Consider the following 14,775-nt stretch of genomic DNA (forward strand, 5'->3'; position numbering starts at 1 on the left):
CAAAAGAAATTTTTATTGATTATTGAATATGCTTTTTACTGTAACTTTTAGCATTTTGAGTTATGATTAGTATTTTTTAAAGATATTTGTGATAAATTTTTTCCCTCAAATTTTTTAAATTGATTATGAAGCTCTAATCAACCTGTGCAACAGTTCAGCCAAATTAAAAAAAACTCAATAAAGATAGTATCCTAATTCCAAAACTCTTTCGCCAACAGCCGTGGAAGTGAAGAAGTGCTTTCTGGCGTTGTAGTGCCGTGTCTCTGCAGTTCGGTTCAATTCAGTTCCTTTTTTATGAATAAACACCGTTCCGTACCCCGATGAGAGAGCAGTGCGTCGGTGTTGGTGGTGTTGGCGGTTCATGGAGCAACAACGTCGATTGCACGCTCACCACGTTCCACACGGCCAGTTCATTCCGACCAGCAGCAGAAGGCGATTTGTGTGTATACATTCGCAGTGCTAGTTATGGATTCAATATGGCTGACGACACACGCAAAGTCCGTGTTGAGGAACAACTGAAGATAAAAATAGGTAAGTCCAGCGGGGTTTGACCTGGGCCATAGTGTCGCCGGGGGGTAGTGCAAGTGACGCCACGTGGCGAAACAATAGTTTGGGGATGTGCCACGCCACCAGTGGGCCGACAATGGCCTGGACAGCTCCGTCCGTTTTGGAACAATACCGAGATTTTCTCCATCGCAATGTTCCGTCGCTGGCCTCCAGCCTCCTTCGTGCAGATCCCTGGAGCCAGCAGCAGCTCTCGAACCAACCCACACTCACACACACCCACGTGCGCCTGTGTGTGTGTCTGTGTGCAGGGAAAGTGTTCCAGCGCGAGTCGACCAACATTCATTCATGGTTGCGCCAGTGTGTGTGACACCGAATGTCAACAGAGCGCGCAGAAATCTATCAATCGAGCGCGTGTGAACCGAACAGTGATATTACTCAATGAACCATGCAACGTGAGTGTGTGTGAATGTGTGTGTGTCTGTAACAACAACAACAACAGCACACTAAAACAGGCAGGAAGCCGCGAAGCCCCGTTCCCCCTGACCTGTGACCACCACCACCACTGCCACTCTTGGCCCGAACAGGTGGTGAGAAAATCCTGCTTTTCTGGGCCAACTCCTCGTGGGAACGACCCGGGACCGCGACCGGGGCAGCTGCGCCGGCAGGAAGTCCTCGTCCTCACTTGGCTATGAGGTTGAGGTTTTCTAGTGTGTGAGGGAGGGTAAGAAAGAGAGGAGAGCAGGGGGCAGGTCATTAGAATGTGGTGTCTCGGGGCGTTTTGTGTAGAATGTAAGAAACGGAACAGGAATTTGCATTTCCTGTGGTGGTTGCGTGGAATGTTTGTTGCTATTTTTTTTTTTTTTGTATGTTTGTAGTTGCTTCCTAGAAGTACATCCGGATGATGAATGGTGGTGTGATGAATGGGTTAGTGGAAAGAAGAACATGAAGGATTTGCGCAAGACGTTGCAAGTGAGAGATAGTGTTAGTCGTCAATGAACTAGGGGATGGAATACCAACTGGTTATCAACTATACGAAAAGACTAAATCGATGATTTGGGAAACTTCCAATATCTCACGTCTATTATCTAAACGGGAGTTACTAAAACTATCAAGAAGGGTTAACCTTAATACAATTTAACATATCGGAATTTAAATCAAAACAAATCAAACATATGGTTAACGCATTAGCAAAAGTAGCTGGAGATTAATGTTTTGACGTACACTCAATCCCCGATGGTTTGACACCAACTGTTGTCAATCGAACTTTTTAGTTTGACACCCTTTACACGAAGTTCACACACACTAATGAACGTTTGTTTTGATAGTGTGCGTGAGCGCCGTGTAAAAAGTGACAGTTCATCACTGTTTAGTTTGACTCTGACCAAAAAAGGAGGTTCGTTTTTTTGCCAAAAACGTGAAAAATCAACCCTTAAAGGGGATCCACTACGCGCGAATATTTTTTACTTCGACTTTATTACGAAAATTGTCATAACTCTGAATAGAAAACAGTCAGCGTCCCACTTTTTGTATTTGGTCCTGTAGAATTGTTTTGCAAAGTTAACTAGACCTAAACTGATCTGATTGCTTCCATAGTTTCTTCAAAAAGCCCAAAAAACTTGCGAAAATAGCTGAAATTTGATCAATTTTTACGATTGACATTTAAGGCAGGTTTCATCAAATTTTGGTTAAAAAGTTGATCAACTATTTAAGTAAATGTCTCCATTTAAAAAAATATTTTTTTTGTTGTTTAGAAATAACGAGAGGTGTGATTTTTGACCGACAGTCACTCACACTGCCGGTACCTTTGACCTTGAGAAAGTATTTTGATTTATTTTTGTTCAAAAGCAAAACAAACTTCTATATGGAAGTTGGCAGCCCTGCCATCGAGAGCAGGGGCTGGCAGTGTGCGGTTCGCGAAATTCGAATTGTTTAAAAGTAGTGCAAATATTTTACAATGTATAGATTTGCATGTGGAAAGTGAAGATTTCCTGCAAATTTGGGAATTTGGACAGTTTTTTTTTTTTCGCGTTTTCTGTTTTCTACGCCGCTTGGTAAAGGGTTTGACAGTTCTTCGCGGCGGCTTCGCTCTTGCAGTTGTATTAGTGTCATGTGGGCTAGCTCGTTCTTAGGCTCGTATTCAACTCGTTAGTAAAATCAAATAGTGCGAAAGAAATAAAAGCAGTTTGTCAGGGAATATTTTTGGAAGTGTCATCACGCAGCGCTCAAGCAATTTCATCTGCTACTGGAGAAGGTATTGCAGGTGGAGAAAAAGTACTTGGAAGATCAGCAAAGTTTGGTGGGAGCTGCGATCGGTTGAGGTTGGTCGTGGATATCGTGCTGAAGCAGCAGCTGACCAAGAATCGCCAGCATATCTGAACGCCAGGATGTGAGTCATGTCGGCAGGAATAAGATTAAGCTGCTAGACGCACACGACCAAAATAGGGGACAACTCCCGTGTGCTTAAGACTACCAGAAACCAGAAACTTTGTGAGATCTCTCCAAACTGAAATTTTTACATTTTGCCTACTTTTCAACAGTTATTAAATACACGCTGATCCCTGTTTTGCCTGATGGGATTGGAAGTTTGAAGATAGGTCGAGGACCCGTCTGGTTCTTGTACTATATGTTTAGGCGGGACCAGACAATGCCCAATGACCTCGGAATTGGGCCGCTAGGATCTCTGCCATTCTGAAATGGGTCATTGGAAGCAGCGCGAGGGTTGTCACCACCTAATACTCGGGACTCAGATTTCTGCTTTTCAAGAAGATCGACTCCGGGTTCTCAAAATATTAAAATAATTTTATTCACTCAATCATCGCCGATCGAATCTTTGCCGACTGAAGCGCGCAGTCATTCGTGAGCGAACACGACTCGTTTGCTGCCAGTGCACTGCACAGTGGGATAAAATCGGCGAGATCGAGCGAGGGTAAGATGCACGTCAAACTTCATTATTTTTCTAAACCAATGCATAAGAATCGTTTTCAAGAGCAATTGTGAATCTGAGAATGTTTTTTTAATCATAAAAAAAATTAAAAATATTTTTTTTTTGTTTTTGAACACGTTCTTATGCATTGGTTTTGAAAAATCGTGTAGTTTGACATGCATCTTGCACTTTTTATTGGTCCTAAGTGGCCAATTCTTTCCCCGGAGCACCTGGAACCGGTCACAGCAGGTCAAAATTGATTGTTTCACTAATTGGACAATAGTAGTAGGCGACGTTTGAAATGCAACATGCCAAAATTACTGGACCTTCCTGGTCATATGATACTCAGCATTTGACAAGTTTATTGGCCTGTTATGAGGAATTTACTAATTAATAGTATATGGGGATCACAGTAAATCTATCATAGTTATAAACGGAGCGGTTCATTCATTCCGCATTCGAATAAAACGAATTCACTCAGTGGAAGACTGACAGCTGTCAAAAGCACCAAATCACGTGTTCGGAAATCGACGAACAAAAAGTTCGAAATGTAAACATTAGTTTGACAACTCAATTTTCAAATTGAGTAAACAAAATTCTGATCGATGAATAAATTATGATTCCATTGTGAAATCGTGTGTTTAACAATTTTTCTTTTTGACCTGTTAAAAAAGTTTGATACTCGAAGAAATCCGTTCCGGCGTTTTTTTTAACCAACAATACCAACAGCATTTTGTCTGTGTAAATAAAAATACGGTTCGCTAGACACTTGGTAAATGTTTGGGCAAGTGCATAGCTGGAATTAGCGCTTTGTTACGTTAGAAGACGTTCAACCATCTGACCAAATAAAATTGTTTGCAAATTCAACACATTTTGTTTGCGAAACTTCAAAATGCTGATTGGCAGCTTTTCAGCTTAAATGCTATTGCCCGAAACCTAAAATCGCGCGTTTTTCCAAAGCATTACCAATTTTCTAAGAATTTAGGCCTAACTGCGCGGTCAGTCTTGGCAAACCAATTCCAACTCAGCTCTGACGTAATCCGGCTGTGCTACCTCAACTAAGCAAATACAGCCGCCGCGCTTGTACTTGTTGAAGCAAACACAAAAAAAATCTGAAAAATTGAAAGTGGATTGTGCGTTTGTATACACTTCCAGCTTTGCCTCACACTGTGGCTTGGAACGAGAAAAATCTGGCCGAAACACTTCTAGTACAGCGTAAACAATATTCTTTTTTCGGCTTTCAAAATCGCGCAACCTACTTAGGCGCGCACGATGCGTAGGTAATCACCGCCGACCACCGATCGATTGCAGCCAGCTACTTCCACCTTCGGGTGAGCCCACCCTCGGTTGGTTATGTGGCCTGGTAAAAGGTCTTTCCAAGACTCATAAGTCGCCGTATAGCCTCGCGCGCGTAGGTTTAAATGCCTTCAAACGACCGTGCGCGCCTCAAGTCCTGCTCCGATCTGGAACGTAATTTGGGCAATCAACTACCCCCGCGCGCGTACTACAACTCCACCACGATCGGCAGCTTATGTCTCGTGATTCCCACATGCTTCTGCTGAGCCGTAGTCGTTGATGTGGTCAGGCCGTTTAAACTTTATTTGTCCACCGTCGCGCGGTTATGCACTCTGCGGACTTCAAGCCAGTCAGTTTAGTCACACTTTCAACGCGCGCGCAAGGTGGGGGTGTTGTGACTGTCATGAATCAGCCGCAGCTAATCCGCAACAAATCGTCTGCTTCCACACCGTGGACGTAAAAACCAGTGGTGGCGTGGTCAGCTACGGATTTCGTAATCCGCGGAGCGCCACCACAAACGTCAGCGTGCTGGAAAGATTGGGATTAAAGTGGCGTTTACGATGGCGTGGTATACGGTTCAATTTCCGTCGGCGGCTGGGTCGATCGCGCGATAGAGACTTGCTGTTGCTCAAAGTTGACTGGGGTATTAGAAGGGTACTAGAGCTTAAGGTGGAAGCGTAGATCCGTGGAGGAGGCTAATCGAAGATTTGTTGTTTTAGGGCATTTCTTTTAAACGTTCGCAGATTTAAAAAACTGAATAATATTGGTTTATAAGACTTTCTAGGCCCAGTGAAAAAAATATAATTTAACCCAAAAATGACGAACTTCTCGTCACAGTGTCCTGATGCAAACAATGATCGAGCTCGAGCTGTCACAGCTCTGCGAAGTATGTTAGCTGACATATCGGGCGGTCAGTCAAAAAAACCAGCTAGAAGTCTCCTGACAAAAAACTTTTGCTTGAAAGAGATAGGAAACCTGATGCAAACAATCGTCCAGCTGTAATGTAAACATACTTTGAATGTATTGGCAAATTTCAGACTAGAAAGCCTTATACAATACAATAGTCTGTTCAATGATTTTCCAAAAAATATCTCATCAATTCTTGAACTGAAATTGAGTGCTTTTGACAATTTTTAATGTTATTTTCGTAAACTTAACAATGCTTTTTTTTTTGTCAATTTGTTGTTCAGCATTTTTCTGAGTTTTTTTATGGCTTCTGAAATGAAATAAAAATATGCTCATGGAATAAGATCTTAAGAATACCTGATAAATTTGTATTTTTTATCATAGACACAGGCATTTATTTTCATTTATTATTTGTACGTTAAATGTACCATCACTAAAGTAGCTGAAATAGTTTTTAAGAAAAAAACATCAATGTTTATACTGCAATTCCCCATGAAAACAGCATGGAAAAAACAAAAATGCTCGGATCGGGCTCAACATTTTTCTGGGGGTTTCCTGGCATGTAAAAATGTTATGTAAAAATGTCCGGGGAATCCGATAAAAATATTTCCAGACATAGGCTCTTTGGTCCAGACACCGTCAAAGCGGCATTTTAATGTTTCATACGCCCTTTTCATATGTTAGGCTAGATTTTGGAAACTTTTCATTATTTTTCTTTGAAAGGCCAACTTATCACCTTTCATTTACGTATAAGACAATTGAAATCGGTGAAAAAGTTTTGTTTTGCGAAAATCGACGAAAATTGCAATATTTTAGACCACCCTAACACGGCGTAGGTCACCCTAATGCCAAACAAAAAAATACGGGTCTAATTATTTCGGCCAGGGAACCCCCAGAAAAATTTTGAGCCCAATCCGAGCACTTTTGTTTTTTTTTTCATGCTGTTTTCGTGGGGAATTGCTGTATATTTAGTTAACTAAGTTTATAAGCTTTTAAGCAAAATACATTTAAATTTTTGGTAAAATTGTTAAATTCAATTCATGTTTATTTCTTGTACTAAGTATAATAAGAGGCCACCATCACTCGTGTTATCCGGAGCCGGACCGTTTCCGTTGGCCGCCACGCTGGCGTAAGTGCGGCTAAATCCTGGCGGGTTCGGGTTGCCGGTCGAGGGACGACCAGTCGAAGTCCTAAGAGGCTGATGCGTCGCTGGGGTTTTCCGCTTCTCCAGCGCCTCAAGGTACGCCTTCCGCGCGGTGCACCCGCGGTAGTTTGCCGTGTGGTAGCCATCGCAGTTCGCACACTTCACTTTTTCCTTCTGCTGCTCAGCGGTCTTATCCTTGCCCAGGAACTCCTTCCGGGGAAGCGCACAGCTCGCCGTGAGATGAGCGTCACCACACTTGACGCATTTTGGCGCCAAGGTACAAAACCGGGACCCGTGTCCGAAGCGTTGACACCGGTGGCATTGCGCTGCGTCAGTCGGCCGCTTGGTGAAGTACCTCCACCCGACCAGAAAACCTTCAACAGCCTTCACTTTGCGGAGATCTTGGATTTTCACCGATCCCCGGTCGAAGTATAACAGCCACAGGAAATGATTCCCTGTGACTGTTTTCTTGCGCGAGAGCACTTTGGCCTCTCGAGGGTTAACGTTTTGCTCTTTGAGGAACTTTTTGAGCTCCTCTGGCGTGCTTGGTATGTTGTACCCGCTCAGCACTACTTTGACTGCAGATTGGTCAGCCGGCTCGTGCGTGTAGTAAGGAATGCCAGCTTTCGCCAACGCTTCCATCGATTTCTCAAACATTGGTCGACCAAAGGTGTATACCTTGACCGACGTTCTGAAAATTCGCATCGCAAATTCGCAATCACCATCCATCAAAACTTTATCAATTTTTGCAGCAGGAAGGTCGAGAACACTGATGGGTGGGTTACGCTTTAGCTTCGGCGTGGTTTTACCTTGCGCTGGTATTGGTGTGTTAGTTGACGATTGTTTAATATCGTCTCCTTCATCGTCGTCATCGTTGTCGGACAATAGCTCGAAATCGTTTGAGGTTGGAACTGTTAACTTGGAAGTTCCCGGGTTGCTGGTGGATTGACCACCTCCAGATTGCTGCTGCTGCTTGTTCCGGTTGGCCATCTGCCTGGTCACGATCGAGCTCGGAACGGTGACGCTCGCAGTTGACTTACTCGAATCAACTGCCGCCGTAAGTACGATGCTGGGGCGTCTTGGGTCGGGCGAGGAGGACTTCTTGGTGCGGTGTAAAGAACCATTTTGGCCGCGTCCCCGAAGTGAACTCGAGTTGCCACGGCCACGACCGTTCTTTCCCATCGCGGGGAAGTTAACTCGCGGGTAATTTGTTACACTTTAACCGTGAAAACGAACGATATCCGCGGAGCACCGAAACACTTGCTGTTGGTGGCTGCAGTGTTACCAGCTCGATGAAAATTGTTAAAAAGTCGGAATTTTGCCTGAAATTTGTTAGAACAAGTTTTTTTTATGAAATTATCGATTTATATTGCATTTTATACTGAATTCGAAGCACGAATCACAAGTTACATTTTACACGACATTTGTTCAACTCTCGGGTTAGTTTTCAAAACGTCCTAAGAGCCAAACCCCATCAAGTGGAGAAAAACGATGAACACATTTTTGACCATTATTTTAATTCTTATTAATATGAAAGGGGGTTTCAAAGGCGTATTTTTAGTCAAAATCAATGCTTTGACTATAAGCTATGGTAGCCATATCAAGGAATAAAAAATGTAGCAATTTATTTGTGTTTTAGCCTTGTTTTATAACACCAGGTTGATTCGACTTTTTACACGAGCAAATTGTTTCATACGTCCCTGTACTTGGGACTTTTTTTGAGTAAGAATGACAATACGACCATTGGCAAAACTTATTTATTTTGTGATTAAAACACATTTAAATTAAACATTCTTATTTTAAACATCGTTTCAACACCCCTCGCAAAGAGAGCAGTCGATGTTTTATGTTCTTTTAAGAGATTGGGAGAAAACATCGCAGAGGAGAAAAGTCCAACTGACAGATTTTATCCTCTCTCTCTCGCGTTGGCTCATACGCCAGCTGAGAGCATGAACAAAAGGACGAATTACCACTGATTTGTTTATCTTTTCTTCAGTGGTCCATAGGACCTTGGAGAACTCGGGGTTCCTGGAGTTTTCAGAGGGCGTTTATGCGTGATAAGATGGATGCTGTAATTATCGCTCGTTCCTGAACAGATTCTGCATCTTGACTTTCTGTTGATTCAGGCTGAAACACAAAATGATGTTTTTGGGGGTAGCTAGCCGTCTCTGCCGGAACAAACGATTGAAACTTCGTTTTGCTGGCTGGCAAATTAGAAAATATTATTCGCGCATCCTTTAGGTCATATAATCAGCGCAATGTATTTAACGGAATAACAAATATTCATCTTTTTTCGTAAAAACTCATGTGCGCATAATAATAAAGCAATTATAATTGAACTTACGTCCTTTTTCTATGAGCGTAAGTACATTTTTGAAATTATCAGTACTTACGACCTTGCATCACCAAGGACGTATGTGACTTCTCCGTATGAAAAGCACATTCGACCTTTTATATGTGGGCGATATTTTTGTTTAAATTTATTTTATTGGAAATTCTGCTCGAGTGGATCGTTAGTAGTGCATTAGAAGAGTGCAACCGTGCCAAAAACTAAATTTTGAAAAACTGGCGCTTACGACCTTTTAAAAAAAAACCCGAGAACTGAAATTGCCTATAAATTTAGAGTTTTTTTAATTGTGTTTCAAAACCACATATTACTTTTTATTTACTAACTTATTTAACCTTCTCTAAGTGTAAAATTGTCCAAAGAATCAGAAAATGCGTTTTTCGATTCGAAATCATGTTCATTGAGAAAATCATGACACTTTGAGAAGTTTAAAATAATGACTTTCATCCGCATTTTCTTAACTATAGCTAATTAACTTTTCAAAGTATTATGAAAAGTTCTTTTTGAGGTACATTGAACACTTCTCTACCACGGTCAGTATGATTCTAAACAATTCCGTACGTATTTTAATTGCACTCTTCATTTTGCGGAAAAATCGCTAACCTATCAAAGTCACCCCGGCTAAATTTGTAAATAACACCTTTTTTTTAAATTTAGTAACAATAGTAAAATCTTAAAAAAAACTATAGGCAAACAAATCTTGTTAATTAAATAAATAATTAAAAGCTATAGAATAAAATAAAATGATTATATTTTTTAAAATAAGAATAATTTCGAATCAGAAAACAGACATTTACAATTCTTGTTGAAACTAATTGTGAAATTCAGAATGTTGTTTTTTTTCCTCAAAAATAGCTTGTCTGTTTGTCTTTTTCCAAGGTGAGCTTGACTTAGCATTTTTGTGAAAATTGTAGGAAACATTTTTTGTCTCTTTTCAAATATTTTAGGAGAGTTTGGGCATATTATACCTAAAACTGATTTGGAATATAAAAAAAAACCTTTAATATTTTGCTGCATAATTAACCTTCACAATTCATCTTTCGGCAACTTCTAAGTTGAAAGAATGGTAAGATTTCTTTTAATAAATTGATTGAGATTAAAAAAAGTTGTTTGCCTGGATCTTCATTTTACGGATCTTTCGTTTATTTGTTTGTATTTGATAAAAAAAGATGATTTCAGTTTATGCTTTTTGGGTGTTTTATAATACCCCTGACTCAAGGCGGTTTTAAAAACACCCAAAAAGCAAAAACTAGAAATTTGGTTTATTGGACCTTTTCAAAAACAAAAAAAACTCCAGATTTGTACTGCACTTTAGTACAATCTATTTAATTTTCTATGGTTTTGAAGCAATTTTTTATGAATTGAAATAATCTGCTTGCTTAAAATGACTTTTAAGATTTATTAGTTTTCAAATTATAAAAAACGCACCTAAATGCAAAATTTAATCGGTAAATAATCAACTTTAACTTATAAAATAAATATATTCAAGAAGAAAAGTTTTGGAGAGCATCTAAGTATTGACATTTAAATTCTATGGAATCCTCATCAACATAACAGTTTTTTAAAGTGTTTTATATAAACTTCAAACCAGTTTACAAATTATCATTTCTGATGGTGAAACATATTTTATAAAGATTTTTTTTTGTATTTGTTTCGAAATGAACAAAAATTCAATTATTTTTCTCGAACTTTTTTTTCTTAAAAGTAGTTTTGAATCTTGTCTTATTTTTGATGGTTGACCCTAAGCATGACCTATAAACTACCCGATGATTTAGAATTTTTAAATCCAAGGTGGCGTGAAAAATGGCAGTATTGAAAAACATTTTTTTTTATTAATTTTAATTTAATCAATTGGGACGATTATTGTTTCCCGGGATTTGTAAGAACGTCTAGATGATCCTAAAATTTTGCTGAACTTAATTTGAACAAATCTGTAATTTCTGTGACCGAAAACATCGTTCCAACTTTTTTTAAACGATTGCTTCCGCGGAATTCTTGGTTATTTTTTTTTACACGTGAAAAAAGTTGGTGGAACGATGTTTTTGATCGCAAAAAATGACAGATTTGATCAAATTGAGTTCTGCAAAGTTCTAGGATCATCTAGGCATCCTAACAAATCACTAGAAAAAAAGAATCATCTTGATTGGGTAAGTTATGCCCGAGCACCAGAGAGTTGAAGTTACCGTTCCATCTTTTTTGGAGCCTTGGGCGTTGGAATGTTAAAAAGCAAATAAAATAATCAAATTTCACCAAACGGGAGGTCGCAAAACTCAAATTTGATGTTAAAAGTTAAAAAAAGAAAATTCTGGTTATGATTTGATTATCCGAAATCTCACTAAAACCTTCGAATAATCGAGTCTGGACTGTACCCGAATTGTTTTGAAATTGTGCGAAAAAATGTTCGGCGCGATTTTCGTGGATTTGATTTTGGAAAACCACCTAGAAACATAAAAAAATATAAAATTGTAAATATCATTGGAATTTACACGATTATGAATCTACCCTGCAAGCTTTCTCCATGATGTCATTGACTCTTATAGTCCCCTTTGGAAAATCACATAACTCCCAACGAGTTCCCATTATCTTGATTTGTATGTTAATCTCCAGGTATGGCACATACAAACAACACTTGTCGCCCATTGTTACCTATCACCTTAATTAAACTGTTGGGAAACTGTCACGCGAAAGCTCATCTTTTCTCGCCCGAGTTCATCGTCCTGGAGGAGAGAAAAAACAAAACAAAAACAATATCTCACGAGCTTTCGCTTTCAACTCAAACGGCCGTGCATTATGCCTTGGGAACCTTCTCCCGCGCTCTCAGTTGGCTGTGATCAGAAAAATGCAAAACAGGACGACGCACCACCGCTCGCGCGACGCACAATGACAGGTGAAATCGACGACACCCACGCTGCTGCTTACCTGCGAGAAGAAGCGTCGTGCGGATATGCGCGGGTTCGTCGCCGGGAAAAAATGACTAGCAATTACTCGACTCGACTTGGCTTGGCCCGGGCATTGTTTTGGACTCAATTAATCTCTCAAAGTGAGAAAACACAAGTGGTCGTTAAAGAAATATCCCATAAATTACCGAGCAGCGCGGAGTCGGCGTCGGGACCGGAATTGCGTCCGCGACCGGTCAGATGTAATAATTATACAACACCCCGACGGACTGATGGATGACCGCACTGCTCGGCGCGGGCGCGATAAGCTGTCCAGAAGAGAGAAGACTTGGTCTTACGCAGATGTGATGAGCTAAGTTGCGAGCTCAAGTTGAAGTATAGAGTTGCAACGAAATAGAAAGTGTGCGGGGAAATTAGTGCGCGCGAAATGTTAATTGGGCATGATTAATCACTCAGCTAAGGCTAAGCCAAGTGGGCAGCTCCCCACAGGCTAGAGGTCATAATGGGATTACTTCACAATGCACTGTCTCGACGATGGTTAACGATGGCCGAAAGCAACGTTAGACTCTGAAATGATGAAATTCAAATTGGTTGGACACGCCGCTACGGTTTCAAGCTGCATAATGCCTGTTTAGACATTCTAATTGGGGATTGTTGTGTTACCTGTTCGAAGTATAATTTTACTTTCTATCGCTGGTGATGTAACGATCTCGAAAAATTCATCAGCCACTTTGGTTCAAATGTACTTATCAGTAGGCAAACAAGATTATTCTTTCACATTTTGAAATTGCAGAAAATTTTCACAATTGAGCAGTTCTCTAAAAAATTGGATGATTTCGAGCATTTTTATTTTTTTTTATTTTTTTATTTGGCTCAAACTTTGTGGGTGCCTTTCCTATGACCAAAGAGGCTATTTTGTGTCATAGGTTCACCCATACCAGTCTCCATACAATTTTGGCTGCTGTCCATACAAAAATGGTACGTAAATATTTAAACAGCTGTAACTTTTGAGTGAGTTTTCTGATCAATGTGGTGTCTTCGGCAAAGTTGTAGGTATTGTTGAGGGCTATTGAGAAAAAATAGGTACGAGCAATTCCAGCTCAAATCAGGAATTTTTCTGGTGCTTTTGTATAGAAAATGCCAAAAACCACCAAAAAAGCTGTTTTTTCGACATTTTTATTTTTAAAACCGCTGTAACTTCGCAAGGATTGGACTCAGGACAATGGTCAATATGGAGACTTTTATGTAAAATTGTCTGGAAAATCGATTCACACTATCAGTTTTTGAAAATGTTGACGTTTAGACCACCTTTCAAAAAACAGTTATAGTAAATGATTTTTGTATTTTTTTTAGGAGAGACATACCATCCTGCATTTTTCGTCAGTCTTTTGGTAACATTTTAGGCTATTTCCTCAAAAATTTTGAGCGAAAAAAAATCGTGACTTCACTTTAAAATTTAACCTTTAAACATACAAAATGAAAAATCTCATAGAAGTGGCGTGTATTTTTCTTTCAGTGTATTTTTTCAGAAAGCCCGTCCAATTTCCTACAAGTTTGTCTTTGACCACTTTTTGGTACGATGCAACGGCTTCGAGATACAGTCATTTCTAAATTACAGAATACAAAAATATCTGAAACATTTACGCCCTTCTCAAATGTCATTTTCGAGTGCAATTGGCTCCATATACACAAAAATGGCTTATATAGGCCTAGGATAACATGTCTACAAAGTTTCATTGAAATCGGAGAGGGTCGGGTACAAAAGTACCAGAAAAATTCCTGATTTGAGCTGAAATTGCTCGTACACGGAAAAAATGCCGATTTTTTTGTTAACATTTTTTTTACAAAAACTCAATTTCCCAAAACTTGTTTGATATGTTTTAGGGGACAAAAATCCGCAACTTATGAGTCTTAGAGAAATATGGTCAAAAAATCTCCTTAGTTATGAATTTTTGAAAAAAGTGTGATTTTCGGAAAAAATCTGAATTTCATGCAAATGCAAATTTGACTTAATTCTTTTATGTAAAATTGAATTTGTAATCGAAAAGTACTTTACAGATTTTTTAATAAAAGGCTCCGTTTTCAAAATATTGCCACCAAAAGTTTGATTTTAGCGAAATATTTGCAGTTTTTCGATTTTTAAAAATAGTGACCAAGAGTAACTATATCTCAAAATATTCCTTTCGAAATGTTCAGAAAATTAGCTATAAAATGGTTTCAGACACATTGAAGATTGGACCTCTGGTTGCTGAGATACAGCGGCTTATAGAAAAATAGGAAAATTAAAATTTTCTAAGTCTCACTCAAACAACCCACCATTTTCTAATGTCGAAATCTCGGCAATTATTGGTCCGATTTTCAATGTTGAAATTTGAAACATTCGTGAAATTTTCCGATCTTTTCGGAAACAATATTAAAAAAAAATAATCAAGATTAACATTTCAAAAGGGCGTAATACTGAATGTTTGGCTCTTTTGAAACGTTTAGTATTGATTAATTTTTTTTTAAAGTATTGTATTCGAAAAGATCGAATAAATTCACGAATATTTTGTTTTAACATTGAAAATCGGACTATTAAGTGCTGAGATTTCAACATTAGAAACATAAAAACATAAATTTTTCTGTTTCTTTTTTTATAAGCCGCTGTACCTCAGCAACCAGCGGTCCAATCTTCAATGTGACTTAAAAAAATTATAACAAATTTTCTGAACATTAAAAAAAATATTTTCAGGGGTAGTTACTCGTGGTCACAATT

The 14,775-nt window shown here is 39.2% G+C and overlaps 1 protein-coding gene across 1 annotated transcript in view; it reads left to right on the forward strand.

Moving 5' to 3' along the window:
• The first annotated feature begins 206 nt into the window (after positions 1–206).
• Positions 207–14,775, forward strand: part of LOC120415897 (GTPase-activating protein) — a 62,218-nt gene continuing 47,649 nt past the window's right edge. The window contains exon 1 of the mRNA XM_039577539.2: positions 207–531. Within this exon, the coding sequence (XP_039433473.1) occupies positions 321–531 (211 nt within the window). The 5' untranslated portion in view covers positions 207–320. The remainder of the gene's footprint in view (positions 532–14,775) is intronic.

The sequence above is a fragment of the Culex pipiens genome, chromosome 3 (genome assembly GCF_016801865.2).
Source record: "Culex pipiens pallens isolate TS chromosome 3, TS_CPP_V2, whole genome shotgun sequence".
Classification (NCBI taxonomy): domain Eukaryota; kingdom Metazoa; phylum Arthropoda; class Insecta; order Diptera; family Culicidae; genus Culex; species Culex pipiens.